The sequence below is a fragment of the Dermacentor albipictus genome, chromosome 1 (genome assembly GCF_038994185.2).
Source record: "Dermacentor albipictus isolate Rhodes 1998 colony chromosome 1, USDA_Dalb.pri_finalv2, whole genome shotgun sequence".
Classification (NCBI taxonomy): Eukaryota; Metazoa; Arthropoda; class Arachnida; order Ixodida; family Ixodidae; genus Dermacentor; species Dermacentor albipictus.
The window spans coordinates 87,621,137-87,639,638 of NC_091821.1; the positions used below are offsets into that span (position 1 = coordinate 87,621,137).

General features: G+C 48.8%; 1 protein-coding gene across 1 annotated transcript in view; it reads right to left on the minus strand.

The window, feature by feature from the left end:
- Positions 1-3,139: 3,139 nt before the first annotated feature.
- Positions 3,140-18,502, minus strand: part of LOC135897814 (protein Wnt-8b-like) — a 28,840-nt gene continuing 13,477 nt past the window's right edge. Inside the window, exons 5-7 of the mRNA XM_065426518.2 lie at positions 12,119-12,261; positions 8,162-8,436; positions 3,140-4,837 (exon numbers count right to left, since the gene is read on the minus strand). Coding sequence (XP_065282590.2) covers positions 4,651-4,837; positions 8,162-8,436; positions 12,119-12,261 — 605 coding nt within the window. The 3' untranslated portion in view covers positions 3,140-4,650. The remainder of the gene's footprint in view (positions 4,838-8,161; positions 8,437-12,118; positions 12,262-18,502) is intronic.

The following is an 18,502-nucleotide window of genomic DNA, read 5'->3' on the forward strand; positions in this document are numbered from 1 at the left end:
ATGCCTTACCTCACACTTCAATAGCTCCTTCTGAAATCAGTCTAGTTACGGTTTCATTCAGTACCCTATATGTAATCTTCATCTCTCTGTTGTACCGCTTCATATTTAGTTTCAAGTACCAACCTAAACTGATCTGATTTTACCCTTATCGCGCCTAGGTTGGCCTGTTTATTCGTGACTAATTTTGCTATTTCTCTCCTCAAATTGAGAGCAATGCTAGGCCTCACTAACCTATGATCACTGCCCCCCTTTACCCTACCTAACACTTCTACATCCTGCACTATGCTGGAATCGGCAGAGAGTATGAAATCTATTTCATTTCTTGTTTCTCTATTAGGATTTAATTCTCCAGGTCCACTTCCTGTTACTGCGATTCACGAAGAAGATATTCATTATTCGGAGTCTATTCCTTTTTGCGAATTCCACCAACATCTCTCCTCTACTATTCTTAGAATCGATGCCCGTAGTTGTCAATTGCTTGTTCCCCAGCCTGCCTTTTGCCTACTTTTGCATTAAAGTCGCCCATGACTACAGTATACCGAGTTTGCACCTTTCTCATTGTTAATTCAACATCTTCATAATCAATACTGTTCTATTTCTTCATCATCAATACTGGAGGTTGGAGCGTAGACTTGTACTACCTTTAATCTATACCTCCTATTTAGCTTTATTATGATGACTGCTACTCTCTCACTAAAGCTGTGGAATCCATCAATGCTGTCCGCTATGTTATTATGAATTATGAGAACTTCTTTTTGGGAATGGTGGCATTGATTCATTATAGGTAATTTTAAGGCGCCAAAAAACAACGCACAGCCCACAAGAGAGGACAATGGGACATAGCCCCACTCACTACTACTTTATTTTTACAGAAGACACGTACATATATATCCTCAGTCAGCGCCTGCGCAACAAGCGCGTTCAAGCATCAAGTCCGGTAAGATATAGAACTTTTCACAAACGTTTTTTTCGGACCTATACAATGATAAGGAGGATTCACTAACACAGAAGCTACCTTTCTTACTGATATAAAATGCTTCCATTATTATAGCTTTCGTATTTTTGCTTCTGGCAAGAATCCGCTCGTCGGAAAAGTGTGCTTCACAAGAGTGCAATGGACCGTTTCTAACATGCTTAAGTGTGTTAGGGTCCTCTTTATTTTGCTCAACGTTTCGTTCATGTTCCCTGATCCGCTCATTTACACAGCGCCCAGTCTGTCCTACATAGGAACAACCACAGGAGAGGGGAATTTCATAGACTACCTCTACGGTAGATTTTATGAACTGCAGCCCATTTTTGGTTCCACAGCCTCTTTCTTTTTAGCAGTGTGTTCAATGGGGCTGGTTGGTTCATCTGTCCTGTGATCTTTACTCAATCGTCCTGTGTTGCGCTGTTCCTGTTTTTATTCTCTTTCTTTTCCTTTTTCCTTTCCTTTTTCTATCCTAGAGCAAAGGCTTCCGAGCTTCCTAGGAGCTGTAAAAACGAGAGGAACACCATGCCTGCTTGCATCCTTCTTTAAACTGTGGCCAACTTGTGCACATACGGCACGGCCACCGGTCTCACCTCTTCTTGAGGGACCTCTGCTCCAGCTCTCACAGCCCTTCTTTTGCAATAGGCTTTCCGCAACCCCAGTTACAAGCGAACCAGGGAACCCAGCTGAAGCCAACCTGGCCAATTGGTTTTCTAAAATAGACTACATCTTGGGAATACAAGTTTTTCTGAGCGCGGATTCAAGGCACAGGGAAGCAATTCTTCTTTTTACCAGTTTTGAATGAGCGGAGTCGAATGGCAGAAGCCCTTTATTTGCACGGAGAGCATAACGTGGCAGTGCTGTGGCGTCGCTCATAGTGACACGCGATTTTGCGAATTATTCAAGGCAACATCAGTCATTTGCTTAATCTGTTGCTTCAGTAGACGAATTTAGAAATAATAAAACATACAAACCGAATGTTTGCGTGTTTTTGTTTTACTTCGTACCGTACGTAGCAAGAGAGATGAACACTTCGGTTTCGTCTGCTTGTTCCCGTCGTGCAGTCGCGCGCGCAGAGAACGAAACTATGTCGTTTTCTACCATGTTCCAGCGTCGCTATCATGTTCTTTCATCCTCTCACGCCTGCCTCAGCGCACTTGTTTGTGGCACTGGCTTGTACCACCAGCCAGGTGTTCTCGTGCAGAGCGCGCAAAATCGTCCGCTGCGCGAAACGAGACAAACGCAACAGCTCGCGCGCGAGACCGCCACCGGAAGTGCACCCCTCAGGAAAAACGTGCGAGAGAGGGAAAAATAAGAAGGCGGGGCCCGAGACGTATTTGTCGCGCGATACTCCGGCTCTGGTATGGGAGAGCACAGGGAAGAAATTTCGCTTGCAGAGGCTAGACGGGGAGAGCGGAGAGTGTGTCCATGTTGGCGGTGACGCTGGTCTCCAGAAATAATGGGTTCGCGGCACTTCAAATATTTCTGCCTCTGCTATAAATGGACTATTAGGGAACCGATGGAGGCGCGGCTAACGGCGCTCCAATGACATCAGCTGGGGCACCACCAGGTCAGCATTGCAGCACGTCTGCAACTTTGTCTGCTTTGTCTACTATTTTCGTCCGCCCTACTAATTGAGGTTCTAGATATTTCATAACCAGCAAAAGCCTGTCAATGGGCGGTCGATGGTTCGCGTTGGTATGTAAACGGTGGCGCTTCGATGGGCGTTTGGCCGGTTTTCTGGCATCGGAACTCACTGGTGCGCTCTTTACGAACGTCACTTTTCATACGAAAAGCGGATAATCTCTTTACGCAAGTGACGAAAACGCGAAATGTTAAGCAAATCTTGTACTTGGTACTTAGTTACATATCCGTTTTCACACGTTCGTCGTGCGTTTAAAAAGCAAGCTTGGTTTAAGTCATGCCCGACTACTTAGCACAGTTTACCTAATTCATAATTGGAGGAAATGTCATATATTGCTGCAATGCCACTAGAGCACAAACATTAGAGGCATCGCAGCGGCAACTCATAATTTCTAGAGAATTGCATAAAATACCTTTGGTGATGTATTTAAACCGCTGTGCGGAAATAAACTTTAAATGTCTTCGTAGTGCATGTTCATCATTTCATGTGAACTTATCAACTAGACAAAGCCATCCACACAAAGGTCACAACGGCAACCAGCCCTTTATTACTATTACGTAAAAAAAAAGAGGAAAACCTATATCTTGGGTGGTCCGACACATCGCTCTAACAAACTAACCGGAATCAACGTGAGCGTAATTACAACACTTAACAAGGAGACAAGTATCAATGCTATTGCAACGTATCCGAAATGGAAAGTAAACATATGAACTATAAAATGAGTGTGAAGCTTACACAAATGAATACAGGCAAGTGATCAAACATGTGCTGGAAATCTCAATATGAATTTGCACTGGATTGCTGTCAATCTTTCCGGTGACGGGAACATGCTGAGACCAAAGCAACCGGACAACGGCTAACCTGATACACCTGCATTGCGGTGCGTATTGGGCATGCATTTTAGGTGCAAGAGATGTATGCGCGAGGCCACCGCACCACACACGTCTCTATTCCAGGATGCGCTTACGCCGCAAGGTAATTGCAGTTTCTCACGGTTTTCGCGTTTCCGTTACTTTTGTCCCCAAATACTGCATAGTCTTTGTCAAGTTTAGAAGCTACTCCGCGAGTGTAAATATCTGTCGCCCGGCACTTTTGCAGGGCTTTTATAACACGCACGCGGCTTGGAAGCTCTGGAAGAAAAGGAGCACGTGCTGGCCACTTCAATCTCATGTGGTTTAAATAAAGTTCCACACGGGCTCCAGCACGTAGTCCGACGAGAGGTCCAGTTATACACTCTGTGGCTTGAAAATTATTGACAAAGATTGCGCATGATTAGGCCAAAGAGCGGATCCTTCACACTTTGCTGAGAATCAAAGGTATATGCGCGTCACATAAGATGGTGTACTTTTACCACTCCACACAAGTAGCGAAACGAAATCAAGTCATTTATGATGGCAGTAGTCAGTAGAGACACACGTACAAAACACACAACGATACAAAACGAAAATATGCAAATGCGGTTGCGCGACGGAAAAGGGAAATAAATAAACATATAGCGTCATTAGCACAACATTATTAAAGTAGCGCACGCGCTAACTTTCTTTCTTTCATTCTTTCTTGCGATATTTTTGCGATACCGCGCATATACATTGCACATGAGTCCATAACAAGTAGAAGGTACTAGGTTCGACGCTACAGTGCATGCACTATAGTTCACTTAGCGCCGTGCGATGCGCCGTGCCGTGCGTCAGAAAGATGACAGTTCCGACTTTTGGCAACTAGTTCGGTGCTGTACCTGGTACTGCTAGTCGTGCGTTGGTTCGCACGCGGAATCACCCGTGTGTCTCCTAACAGCTGTTGCTGTGATACGAATGCCAGGCTTGAAGCCGTCTTGTAATACTAACGGCGAGCGTCCGTATAACCTCATAGCGAAACGGCTAAGGCTCGTCCTGATCCCAGGTCGGTGCCGCAGGTGCACACCGTGGCACGGGCAACAGTGTTCACAGATGTTGCAGGAGCAGCACGATGGCGGTACTTTGGGAGTCAACAGCAAAGGGCGCGTACGCACGGGGCGGGGCGCGACAAGGCAGGTAGCTCAGTGGCAGAAGTACTTGGTCACGTTGATGTCGCAGCTGTCGCACTTGACCGAGCAGCACCAGAGAAACCGGCAGTTGCACGAGCTCCTGGTCGTCACCGCCACCTGCCTGACGCCATAACCGCAGTTGTAGCACAGGTTTTTGCAGCTGTCGCGTTCCGTCCGGGAGACGCCACTGCCAGTCCTGCTGCAAGTGATAAAAGGGGGCGACGAATGCTATATTGTAATACATTACCACGATCAACACGTTTCCGGCTATGCAAGTCCAAGACTTGTTGCGCCATTCGTACTTTTTTATTACAAAAGAGTACCGACACATTCTTGTGTCGCGCTTTTTTTTTGTTCTTGCTTCTTTAGGTAGCTGTCGACTCCATAATTACAACACGAAGCCTTAATTTCTCGAGAACACCACAAATTATTGAAACATCACCTTTTATACGACCCGTTGAGAACGCAGCAAATGCAGCGTGGCTTCAGGGGTGACAAAGGCGTCCCCGAATTCTGGAGTAGATGCGTGCGTGCGTGCGTGCGTGTTTGCGTGCACGCGCGGGTAGGAGGAGAGTAGTTGGAAAATTGTGAGGCTCTTCGGACGCCCAAGCATATCCACTGGGCCTTGCGCTGGTCCACACCGAGACAAATAACATTTATTGGCTTCCGGCCCCCTGTCCGGGGCTAGTGTGGGTTAGGATGGTAAGGGGTGATACAAGGTTGGGAGGAAGATGCGACGTTGATGATGATGGTGTTGTCTCTTAATTGGGGCTGATCCGACTCATCTGATAAGTTGAGCCAAAGGCCGTGGTGAGCTCCGCTAACACGGCCACGTTGGCTGGTATTGGATCAGTCAGACACTGCCCAATGTGTAGGTTATTAGGTAGTGTCGTAAAGATTGAATGGAGCGCGTGTACAGACTGCCTATGTAATCTTTTTGAGGAAGCCATCTTTTCCAGGTATGCAGTGAAGGATGTTTTGTGTGAATGGACAGCGTGTTTGGGCCTGGAATCATATGACAGTAGCATTGCATGTTTTGAAGTTTGGTGTGTAGCTGGGAAGGTTGTTTCTTGTTCGTGCCAGCCCTCTAATCTTCAGACACGCTTGCCTGAGGCTATTTGTTTTAGTACTCTTGTAATTGTGAATGGGTCTTTCCACTAGGGAGATGGCGCTGAAATGTTTGCATGGAATAGAGCCTGGGCGTTTTCATTTCCTTCAATGTTATCCAAGTAGCCCTGTAAACGGGGACAATGTCGGGGCCAACGTTATCGAAACACAGGCCCTATGTGGGCCAGCATCTGGCCCTCATTCCTGTGCTGTCAGAGTGGCTAATTGGTAACCATTGCATAATGATGCACTGTTGTGGATTATTTTGTCGTTTATTGATGCAGTGTATCGTGAATAGAATGGGGCCGGTTTCCCATTAGGAAAGCTCAGCGTACTATTTGACTGTACGCGTGCTAATGAGGATACTGTTATAAGTGTTTGCGCGCCGATTTTTACTTCGCTAATAATATTTTCCCTTTTCTATCTACTTAGATTCCTCTTCACTTTCTCCCTGTGCAGGGTAGCAAAGCATGCTTTTTTTGACTGGTTAACGTTCCTGCTTTACCCTCCCTCCCTCTTTCCCTCCCTCCCTCCCTCCCTCCCTCCCTCCCTCCCTCCCTCCCTCCCTCCCTCTTTCTTATATGCTGCTTGTTTTCTTGGGTAGGTAGAAATTCTAGAACGGCATGTTTCTCCGCAACTGGTGCATCGCATGTCATAGTCGCGGAGACTGTATTGCGAGTCGATACCCTGTACAAACTGAGTGCCGCATCCTTCGCACGTGCTGTGGGGCAGACGTCTGCTGTTTGATGTCCGATGATATGGCCAAATGTGCACTTAACAGCTTAGGGAATGCAGAAAGCCAACGATGGGAATGAAGCCAGGGCGTCGTAGATGCGAACGGTAAGCTTGGGGAAGCAGCTCTGTCCGCGAGAAAGTATGCGGCACACGACGCCCAGAGCTCAGCGCGTCTCCATATTCAACTTAGTGATACCATAGCTCCAGGAGACGCGGCGAGTTATCCTCGGCTTAGTAGAACGGAATGATGTTTGCCGCGGCAACTGGTTGTCGCCGACGCACAAACGAGAAATACTCCTGCATGCAGCCGCGCGAAAGCGCACAACCACTGCCTCGATCGTGGATGCAGAGATGCTCAGGCCTACACTATGTAAGTAGTGGGTGGCCACATAGGGCGTGCACTGAACGCAGCGTCACACGCGCACAGCACATGTGATGGGGCTTCGAGCAGCTGGCGTGACATCGTCCGCATAAATAGCAATTACGCGAGCAGGGAAGGGCCTGTTCACGGTGACGCACAAAGGGAGGTGAGCCGACACCAATTTGAACAAGGGGCTCAATGCACACCCCTGCAGAACACCGCTGGACACGGGGCGAGCTGAAGGTTTTCCCGGCGCACACACGCAAACTTCTCTCTTTAAGAAAAGCGAATATGCGTAGCGGGGTATGGTGTTTACAGCGGCAAGTGTGCTGAACACGGCAATAACATATACGCGTGGCAGATCAAACGCCTTGCGCCAGCCATCATGCTCGCCGTCGCTTCTCCTGTCGCGCGCCGCGCTACGTTACACCGATAATATCACTCCTTCCCTCTCGCCCCGCTAGTGCTCCGTTGAGGACATACCACCCGACATTGCCGAAGTTTGGATCTGCACAACTTTAGCACATAAAAAGCCTTACGAGAACACAGTCGTGTACTGGTATAAGGATCAGCCTACCCATGTCTTTGAACATATATACCATATACTGTTCCCTGAATCGGCCCTCATCCGCCCCGCGTTAAAAACCAGAGTACAACACTGACGGCCAAGTTTTGATATGTATAACGCTATTGCATTAAACTAGGTGTGCCGTCACAATACATGCGTGAAATATTGGCTAAAGAATCGCTGAAGGACAACTCATTCGTAGAAAACGTCCAGGACAAAGGGCTTCATTTAGGGTAACCTTGAAAATATTATCTATTGTTTATAAGGTTAACTACTGAATTTGGCACTCAGACAAGGTTTTTGCTGATTTTCGCCATGCTTGCGTGATGAATTAAAATGCTGTGGCAGGGCAAGACAAGATTCCTATATCAGGTTCTCGCCACTCTGCCTGGAACGCAAAACATGAGAAACTTTTGTCCCTGTTGCGGAGCCATCTTCAAAATTGTAGTCGGGCTATACACGGGGTCATTGGATAAAGGGAACATATAGGGGGGAATGTGGGCCGTTGGATGGAGCTCACAGAAAATGTAAGCCCTCCATCCGGCGCCTAGGCCGTGTTTAAGGACTTCGTGCCTACGCGTCTTTTCATCTAAATTCTCTAAATCGTGAAAACGCTCGAACCGCTTCTTGTATTTCAGTTCTCCGTATTTATTCGGCCATCACAATGTTCCACAGAAGTATAGACCCTTTGTGTGTCGCTGAAAGTAATGTGTGAACTTAGTGAATCGAAGGACCACCAAGCCGGTGCCTACCGTGAGCACTCACGGCCGTAGGTGCCAGTGGTGTCGAGGCTGCGGTTCGGCAGGCAGTAGTTGTCCGCCGGTACGGCGTAAACCAGGACTCTCTTCGCCTCGGGCCATTTAGGCACGCCGCGGTTGACCTTCACCAGTTGGGCCCGGTCGTACGCTTTCCGCAGCCTCCGTCCGACGGCAGACAGTTCGCCCGGTTGCAACCAGCAAGTCTTCGTGGTGCACGTGCCCGACGGGCCGTGACATTTGCAGGCGCGCAGTAGTGACTTTCGTACCGCCTGCAAGGACAAGTGCATCCATGTGGCACGGTGCGTTTTGCCGTAGCTCGCTTTTTTTCTCAGAATTCACAATAAATTTCGCGATATTTAAAGGAACTGACGAGCAGTTTTTATGGTACCCCCCTTTTTTATTTTTACATGCAGTGGTAACGCGGAAAACGCCGTGCAACTTTTGTTATTACAATTTTTGGATCTGCAGTGAGGATGTACTCGTTCCCTGGAAGCATGGTGTACAGTGATATACGAGCGTGATAGCGATTATGCGCATTCATCGGTAGGAAGCAGATGCCGTCAGAGCTGTGAGGAAGTATAATTTTGTTTGTCAAGCCGGTGTTCCTGCGATTCATGTTTTCCGAAGTGTTAAATTATTTTTACAATAATAGCAGCGTGTTTTCGTGGTTTCCTGTCCAAGAGCTCTTGTCATTAACAAGTCAAGGACGTCTTTGAGCTAAGCCGAGTAAAGTTCCCTAAAGTGAAACGACGATTTTACACGTGACACGCAGTTCAGCGTGTTGCCGTAGCCACACTTTTGATTTCCGAAGCACGTCGTCTCTCGAAGTATTGAGCAAGCTGGAACAAAGTATCTCAGCCGGCATGCGGGCTCAGAATTTCGCGCGCGTACAACAGCAATCATGTGCTCCGCCATGCTTTGAGGGACGCGAGCCCCGCTAGGTAGCGTGGAGTTTTTTTACTTCGCAATACGGGCATAGAATAAAGCGAAAAAGCCTAATAATATACCAACTGCAATCTTAAGCAATACCTATGCGGTTGCTAATAACAGTCGACTTACGTACAGTAATCTGATATACTACATCCGAATTACCAAGGCTTCACCTCCATTTCGCGCCACTTAGTGGTTTTTGAGACTTTGTTTAGCAACTTAAAATTATCATTTCTACTTAAATCGTGAACAGCGTGCCGGATTCTGCCACTATAAAGCATGGTCATTTCATTTCCATCAACGTCTCACAAAACATCCTGGCCAGTTGTGAATCCCTTTAAAGAAAGACGATGCAGTTCTTGCTTTTCTGACCAAAAAAGTCAGTTGACAAAAAAAAAAATGTCTTTTAGTCAGCCATCACTGGAACACCAATATATTATTTTGTAGCATGTTTTATAGGGACGAATACTCGCATGTGCTGCTAGCCTTACAATTTCAGCTAAGCAGACACGATTTCATTTCTGCTCGGCTTCAATTTCGCTTTTTCAACGTGTGCTCTAAAGCGTAATAAAATATTATCGGCATCTTTTAATTAGCTACCGGAACATTTCGATTTCTTATGCAGCGATGGCCTCCTCTTCAGGAAATCCACCTACATAGGCCGAATTGCAGCATGTGCTTCATGCGATTAAAATGGTTATAAATAAAATTAAAATCGGATATGTTATATGCGCGCCATATGAATCCAACAGACAATAAAGCTAAGGAGAGTGTAGGGGAAGTGAACTTCTTAAAATTGAAATGCCGAAATAATTATGAATGTGAAGTTCATTCGTCATTCATGTTATCATCAGAGGACAATAGAAATTAAAGTGGAAGAAAAGGCAACTTGCCTCTCGGTGGAAGCCGAACCTGCATCTACCGCATTACGCGTGCTATAACTGTCCGTTAGTTCACGTTCTTAGGTATTTGTGTGCGTGCAGTAAACCTAAGCCTGGGAGTGTTAGCCGACGCCACTCAAGACCATGGCGGCGGGTGTATATAGAACATCGTTTTAACCGCGGGCGTCAGTACGCGATAATGGCAGGAGACTTGCCAATAAACCATCGTACGCCAGCAATCACGGTTGCCAGGTTTTAGACCTTCGCTATCCAATGAACCCGGCTCAGTAGTGCAGCTTAAAATCATTTTCAGCAGGTGCCTCCCGAGAACGCCTGGGCGCTCGTTTCGGTCCATACTCGTGGTCGACTCGACGTTGCAGATTTCCCTCAAATTAGGCAAATAGTGCAACAGAATTTAATTTCGCTCATTTCCTTTTACAAACAATGGCAGCAACAAGACGCGATTTCTTTTTTTTTTCATATGGCAGCTTAAATGTAAGCGTGCCTTAGACTAATCATGGGCCTCCTCAGTGTCAAGGATGCGTATGACCGGTCCTGAAATCAATTAATTAATTAATTAATTAATTTATTGCAACGGCTACTGCCTGCGCGATAACGTTCGCGGTTCACATTAAGAAGCGCGCTTCTCCTCACACAAGCTCTTATTGTGAAGAAGCCAGCCTTCAAGGCGTGGATTGCGTTGGACTGGCTGATGTACACACTCAGTGAATACAGGTGTTTCAGGGAAGATTAAGCGCATCTTAGAAGTTATGCAGTAGGGATAAGTAGATTATCTTTTCGGCAATGCACCGATTGCACTGGCCAAAGTAAGAAATAGTGAGATAATCTTTAATAAAGTGTATTGTTTAAACTTAAATTTGAGATTGTGACATTAAGCGCTGCAATTTGGGAATTGAAACCGATCAGTGCTCAACCGACGTCTATTTGGTGGGAATTACTAGAATACCAGCAGTTTCAAGACATTCTAGAAAATATGTTGGTGCTCCGCATAGTTCCTTTTTTTTCTTGCAGGGGCTTGAGGAAGCCTTTGTGGGAAGATAATGATAGGAACGCCAATGCAATCTCTCGACTTTGCGTACTCAGGATGGCACATGCTTTTAACGCGGACTGGTATAGTTCCGAAGTTGCAATCAGCTAGCGTATGATGACCGCGAGATACAAAACGCGGCTGCGCAGGTGCGACTGAATCACTAAGCCAACGGAAGCCCGCTGTAAGGCAGGGGCAATTAGCTCGTTTTTCTTTTTACTTGACAAGAGATTCACTGAGGATGAAAGTTTAGACTTTCAATGTTCAGACATTCAGTGAGAAATGATATTTTTTCCTGCAAGCGCTATAATTACCGGGGGGTTGCGAAAATGAGTTCTTATCTGTAATGCGGTGCAATGTAGCATCGGCTCCGTCAGCCTCGGTCAGTTCCATCGTCTCGTTCGCGTCTCGCAGGCGTGCTTCGCACCTTCGGCCCTGTCGACAGGGAATCGTTCTTGGAGAGTCGCGGGGTCTAGTTCTTTCTCGTTTATTTGGTTTTTGAGCAAACTCTAAATGTCTCTTTGTAAATATTATCTTCGAGTCGCATCGTACGTCTCGCGACTTTTTCGCATCAATCATATACCGTCTTCATCGTATCCCTACTAGGTACCACCATCGGATAATGCGACTTGTATTTACTCAAGCATGTGCTTGCCTGTGAGTAAGAGCAGTGCTAACGACGCCTCTGGGCACGAGTTTCTGAGAGAGAAACATGAAGACAACGCGACCGTACAGACAGCGTTACTTCGTGAACCAGCGCCTTCTGGCACTGGTTTTAATGTGCGTTACGCAAGAAGCGTATTCCTCTCTGCTAATAAATCGTTTTAGCCTTTCGAATCCCTACAAAAAATTTGACTACATTCGTTCTTTTGCATATTGAACCATAGGTACATATAGAGAATTTCGTCCATTTTCTCGCCTCTCTAACGCGCGTACGCCTGAACTTTAAGTAATACTATATGGTGCTACACGTTTAGTAATTAAAACCAAAACAAAACAAAATGAACGAGTAGCTTCTACACAAATACAGAACCACGCAGCGAAGGTTACGTCCCAGTCAAGACTTCTTCCCAATCGCAGTCGAGCACTCACCGCTCTTCCGACGTTGTTGTTGTGCCTATTCATCGCGGCGTTTAGGTCTCTGATTGCTTCAACCTTGCCGATGAGCAGCCGGCGCGAAAAATGTTCTGCGTACTTGATATCGACGCTGCAGCCTCCCCAGGACCAACTTGAATCTGCAGGAAGCATGGAAATACTTTAATCGATTTCGACCACTCAAGAAAGCTTAATGTGTCAGGTACATGCACCGTCATTCTGGAAAGAGATATTTTTGATTATATTGCCACCAAGTGCACCAGAATTGACTAAGGAAGAACACGACGAAGACTCTTCAGACCGCACGCGGACGCGTAAGATGTGTTTATATTGCTGTTAAATTTAAACATTTTTGACAGCGACGTTGTTAGCCTCTAATTGGCCGGCATTTTTCGTGTTCGCATCCGTTTGCAAAAATAGGGGCCGATCCCGGCGGCAGTGCAGGGCTCGTACCCCCGTAAGGTAGATCGAGGCTTCAAGCACTCAGCAAAGTGAAGCGAACAGTGCATACATTCTTTGGAGTCACGCATGCAACATACAGAACCGCATCCGTTTCAATAAAGAACAAGCACAAAACAAGCCTCCGAACCACATAATCGATGATAAGGCACTCCTGATAACAATGCGAAGCACGTAGCGCTCCCCGCATACGTTTCCCGGTAAATATTACTGTTGCGCAAGCTGCCGCGACGACTGCAGCTAGCGACGTCGGCAATGACGTCCCTAGCCTTTAGTACATAAAATAACCAGCCTAGCAACAGGTTTCAGTGCCGTTTCAGCACTGCTATGGGCAGCAATCAAAATTACCATTACTCCCATTACTGCCGTTACTCTAAAGCAATAAAACATTGTATACCCCCTCAGCAGTTGTAGTAGTGGTTTTCATCAGCTTCGCTGGACATCAACTTACGCAGGCCCGGGATCGCGAGTCCATTTTTAAAAATATTTGTGCTGCCAGGTTACTGATCAATCTCCCAGAGGGAGCATGGGCTACTGTTGTTACAAAAGCGACTAATATACTGTGCGTAGTGCTGATACTTGAAGACTCAACATCAAAAGACGGTCATTTGTCGCTTGAGTACGTCGCTTGAGTACGGACCAAGGAGTCTAACATGTGCGCGAGTCAATGGGTCTCTCGAAACCCAATGGCGCAATGAAACGTGAAGGCCCCTTGCGGGCTGCGTTGCGATCCCGGACCGCACAGGGGTCCGAAAAAGGGAGCAGCAACGGCCCGTCCCAGGCGCTCACTCGTCGCCGGGGCGGAGCGAGAGCGCACACGTTGGCACCCGAAAGATGGTGAACTATGCCCGGGCAGGACGAGGCCAGAGGAAACTCTGGTGGAGGTCCGAAGCGATTCTGACGTGCAAATCGATCGTCCGACCTGGGTATAGGGGCGAAAGACCAATCGAACCATCTAGTAGCTGGTTCCCTCCGAAGTTTCCCTCAGGATAGCTGGCGCTCGATGGGAGAGCAGTCACACCTGGTAAAGCGAATGATTAGAGGCATTGGGGTCGAAACGTCCTCAACCTATTCTCAAACTTTCAATGGGTGTACGGGAGGCCTTCTGGGTTGAGGCCTCCCGCTGCGATGAGAGTGCCAAGTGGGCCACTTTTGGTAAGCAGAACTGGCGCTGTGGGATGAACCAAACGCCGGGGTAAGGCGCCCGAGTCGGGACGCTCATGAGAACCCATGAAGGGTGTTGGTTGCTTAAGACAGCAGGACGGTGGCCATGGAAGTCGGAATCCGCTAAGGAGTGTGTAACAACTCACCTGCCGAAGCAATTAGCCCCGAAAATGGATGGCGCTCTAGCGTCGCGCCTATCCCCGGCCGTCGCCGGCAGAAAAGCACGAAATGTGGGGGTGCTAAGCCGCGACGAGTAGGAGGGCCGCAGCGGTGGGCGTTGAAGGTGTCGGGCGTGAGCCCGCCTGGAGCCGCCGCTGGTGCAGATCTTGGTGGTAGTAGCAAATACTCAAGTGAGAACCTTGAGGACTGAAGTGGAGAAGGGTTCCATGTGAACAGCAGTTGAACATGGGTCAGTCGGTCCTTAGGGAAAGGAGAAATCCTTTCAGAAGCGGGCGCGTTTGTGCAGCTCAGTCTGTGAATCGGAGACGCCCCGCTGCAACCAAAAGGGAATCGGGTTAACAGTCCCGAACCCGGCTACGGAGATCGGTCCTTTGGGACCCAGTGCGGCAACGCAAACCAGCTCGGAGACGCCGATGGGAGCCCCGGGAAGAGTTTTCTTTTCTCTGTAAGGAGATCGAGTCCCTGGAATGGGTTCACCCCGAGATAGGGACGGTGGCTCCGTAGAGCAGTGCGGCTCTTGCGCTGTCCGGTGCGCTCCTGTCGGCCCTTGAAAATCCGAGTGAGGGAGTGTGATTTTCGTGCCGGACCGTACCCACATCCGCAGCTGGTCTCCAAGGTGAACAGCCTCTAGTCGATAGACCAATGTAGGTAAGGGAAGTCGGCAAAACGGATCCGTAACCTTGGGAAAAGGATTGGCTCTGAGGGCTGAGCCGGTCGGGCTGGGGTCCAGAAGCAGGAACGGCACTGCACCGGGACTGGGCGAGGCTCGCCGCCGTAAAAAGCGGTGCGGCCGAGCCCGGACCAGCGTCGGGACCTTCCTGTGGAAAGCCACAGCTGTGCATTTTCCGTGGGCTTCGCGCCTGAGGTTCTTGCTTCGGCCGGCAGAAAACAGCCAACTCAGAACTGGCACGGACCGGGGGAATCCGACTGTCTAATTAAAACAAAGCATTGCGAGGGCCGTTGACGGTGCTGACGCAATGTGATTTCTGCCCAGTGCTCTAAATGTCAACGTGAAGAAATTCAGAAAAGCGCGGGTAAACGGCGGGAGTAACAATGACTCTCTTGGGTGGCGCAGTGTGGTGTTGTACTATCCCTTGGGTGGTCCCTGCCGGAGGTTTGTGGCGAGCCTCTGTAACCCATTGCCTGGGGGCAAGGTGTTGATCAACGCACACACGAATGAAGTCGGATGAATTTGAGTACACCGGCTTACATCCAAGGATGACTTACCACCGTGTTCACCGGGTAAATCCCAGGTGAACTTTTACCATGTCAAAATGGCTGGGGGTTTTGGCACGCCCTTGTAATCCAGCTACAAGGAGGCCTTGGCATGGATCTGCGTCCTTGAGTGAGAGTTCTTAAACCGTGCTGTTAGGGCTGGGGATAGGTTGCGCGCCCCTGTCATCCAGCTCACTGGAGGCCACAGCGCGGAAGTCGGAATTTCTCGTAAGTCGGTCTCCGACAACATTCATGATCCAGAGGTGCCTGAACGATGCGGACGGTTGCGCGTCCGTGTAATCCAGCTTAGGTGGAGTCGCGGCCTCTGGACATGAGCTCTCCCCACCTCCACGTGGTGCGTCACGGGCAACGTGCGGGTGGCGGCGGATGCCCGCACGGCTAAGAGGGGGAGCTCCTGCTGCGAGCCTGGAGTCGGAGGGCTGCAGCAGCAGGGGGGGCAATAAAAGCGGAACCGATTCGTTATGGCGCCCAGCAAACTACGCGTGGGTCGTCTACCCCCCCTGCAATCCGGTGCAGGGGATGTGCCATGGTAAGCAGAACTGACGAACATCTTTGCTTGAGTGGTGGAGGGCGACCCTATGGAGGGCCAGAGGGGCCGTCCGAAATCGCTTGCGGTTGCTCTGTATCCTCATGCTGCACTGGCACTATGGCACCGCGTGTGGGGAGGTTGCATGGTGCTGTGGCTGCGCCCGAACAATCGGGTCAGCTTCACCCATGGGGAACGGCCCTATTGCACGTCCCATGTCTGACCCGGGGGCGTCCCTGCGGTCTACGCGGCCAATCCACACCATAAGCAAACTGTAGAAATGGTGAACCCTGCACCGGGATGACGAGGGGCTGCCGGATGCACGACCAGGACACTCCGGTTTTTTAAATAGTCTGTCTATTCTGTTGAGGCCTGGACAATTCTGGGCCCGACTAAGTTCAGGATCTCTTCCTGTTACAGACAGGTCACCGGTAGCCCGGCTATCCCACCTCGACCATCATGGGGTGGAAACTAGTAGGAATAGCCAAATGCCTCGTCATCTAATTAGTGACGCGCATGAATGGATTAACGAGATTCCCACTGTCCCTATCTACTATCTAGCGAAACCACAGCCAAGGGAACGGGCTTGGCAAAATCAGCGGGGAAAGAAGACCCTGTTGAGCTTGACTCTAGTCTGACTCTGTCGCTTGAGTACGTGACAAATTTTGGATCAGGCTCGGGGTAGGCTTGATCTATGCAACAGACCCCTCTAAGCAGCAGGAACGCCAGCCTCGTGCAGAAGCTTATACCAGTATACCGTGCCAGCCAGAGAATTCGGGGACTGGCCCCAAATATTTTGGATACTCCCTGAAAAGACAACGATCACAACAAAAGGTATGGAGGGCACAGCAAATCGACTCATTACACGCTGCAGAAACCACGACCTCCAACCCTTACACGACAACCTGTTAGAAGGCATGGAAGATTAGCTGGTCTCATCAAACCCTTAGCAGGGCAGTTAGGGACGTGCACTTCTACCTCGATGACGGCGCTCGCACCTGATTCAAGAGCCGCCGAAGAGCTCCTTACATCATAACGCAAATTCTGTCGTCAGATGCGTTACTGCGCTGGAGTACAATAATAAGTTATACTTCGCATGCTTATTGGAAAAGGTAATTTGAGGTGGCTGAAATGAAAAGACGCTGTCACGTCAGCAGTTCCACGTATCGGTTATCGCGGAGTTGCGGCAGTGGTGTGCAACAGAGACTTGCGAACATGTGCGGCAATTAAGCGACATATCTAGGCCTTAATTTTAGCACAAAGAAATCAGGAGTTATGATCTTTCATGAAGAGACGAGTAATGACTTGGTATCAATGTAACTGCAAGTCATAATCCTAGTCAAGCAACATACATATCCGGGGGTATGCACAGACGAAGGAAAGACCTAATCAAACATTCACAAAGATCATCTGAGGATGAAGGGGAAGAGGAATGCAGCAACAATGAGACAAAATAATGCTACCAGACGCCTCCTTGGAATCGCAGGGATGATCAGCGGCTACTCGCACGTTTTAATTGTGAGCAGGATTATCGTAGAAGAGCAAGGCCGCAGAAGACCAGAGGCCCCTGATAAGGATTAACATTTTTACTGCTTAATATAAACATCTTTATGTGTCCCATTAGGTGACCATCGCATGCATCTACCCCAGTGCCAGCTTCCTAGGGCACATTACAAGAAAAAAGATATGCTAATCCAACCCACGCGTTGGAATTTGTGCGAAGCGAAGCTTCCGTGAAGCGGTTAATTAAATACTATGCAAATGATTATATTCTGCACAGCGTTTTGCACCGTAGCAATTACGTGCCTGCCAGGAAAGACAGCGAGACGCAAATACCCCCACCACGCGACCGCGCATTATGCTGTCTCCGGGATCGGCCCACTTTACTATGACACTATAACCAGGGTCGACGCGCCAACAAGAGTGAGTCGATCTTAGAGAAATAGTGCAAAAGTAAGCGGCATTTTACTCGGCGAGAGTCGGACGAGGCAGATGCACCATACTGCGGGAAATGTATATAAAGGTTTCCTTTAAAGGAATACAGATATAGCAATCCAAGAATATTGCCAAAGCACCACAACTGCATTCCTAAGACACGATTACTCTTGCGTGTAGTCATTATTTGGCTATTTTTGAGCGGATGGATTTATTTTTGACGCTCTGTGAGCGATCTCCGGGTCACACGCAACGCACTCCCGACAACAAGGCGGCGGAACTGACGTCACATCTACATTCAGCAGCGACGGGGCGAATTGACCGGCTGCGCGCTGTTTTGTTTTCCCGCGTTGCGCCATGCAACATGCTAAGTTCTAATGAGAATGATGACATCAGCGGAGATTATGACTCCGCCTTCGATGAGCGACCGGCAACGACCGGAACGAACGACATTCCGGTGGCACTCCATCAATAGCAACTGGTACTGGAGGTGAGGGAGTAGGGGTGTTCTTCTCCGGCGGCTGCTAGGGTGCCTCGATGTCCACCTCGCCTGCCGCTCCGTATACAGAGTGGAGACAACCGCGGCGTCTACTACGGTCTTGGCCACGCGAATCGCGAACGCCGTAGTAGGCGCCTTTGGCCGACGCTGTAGGGACGCATTGCCGGTGCGCGTTTGTGTCGTGTACACTACTTCACTGGCCTTCCCCCAGCTCCGCTGATCTCTGGTGTTTGCGATAGCAGAGCTATACATATTCGCCTTCTCTTTTCAAACGCGCCTTTGACGTGCTGTTGCTTGCGCTTCCTCGAGAAAACGGACGGCACAGCGTCGGGCTTGAGGCGCTGCCTTTTCAATGACACCCCGAGGCTTTGTGATCGCTTGC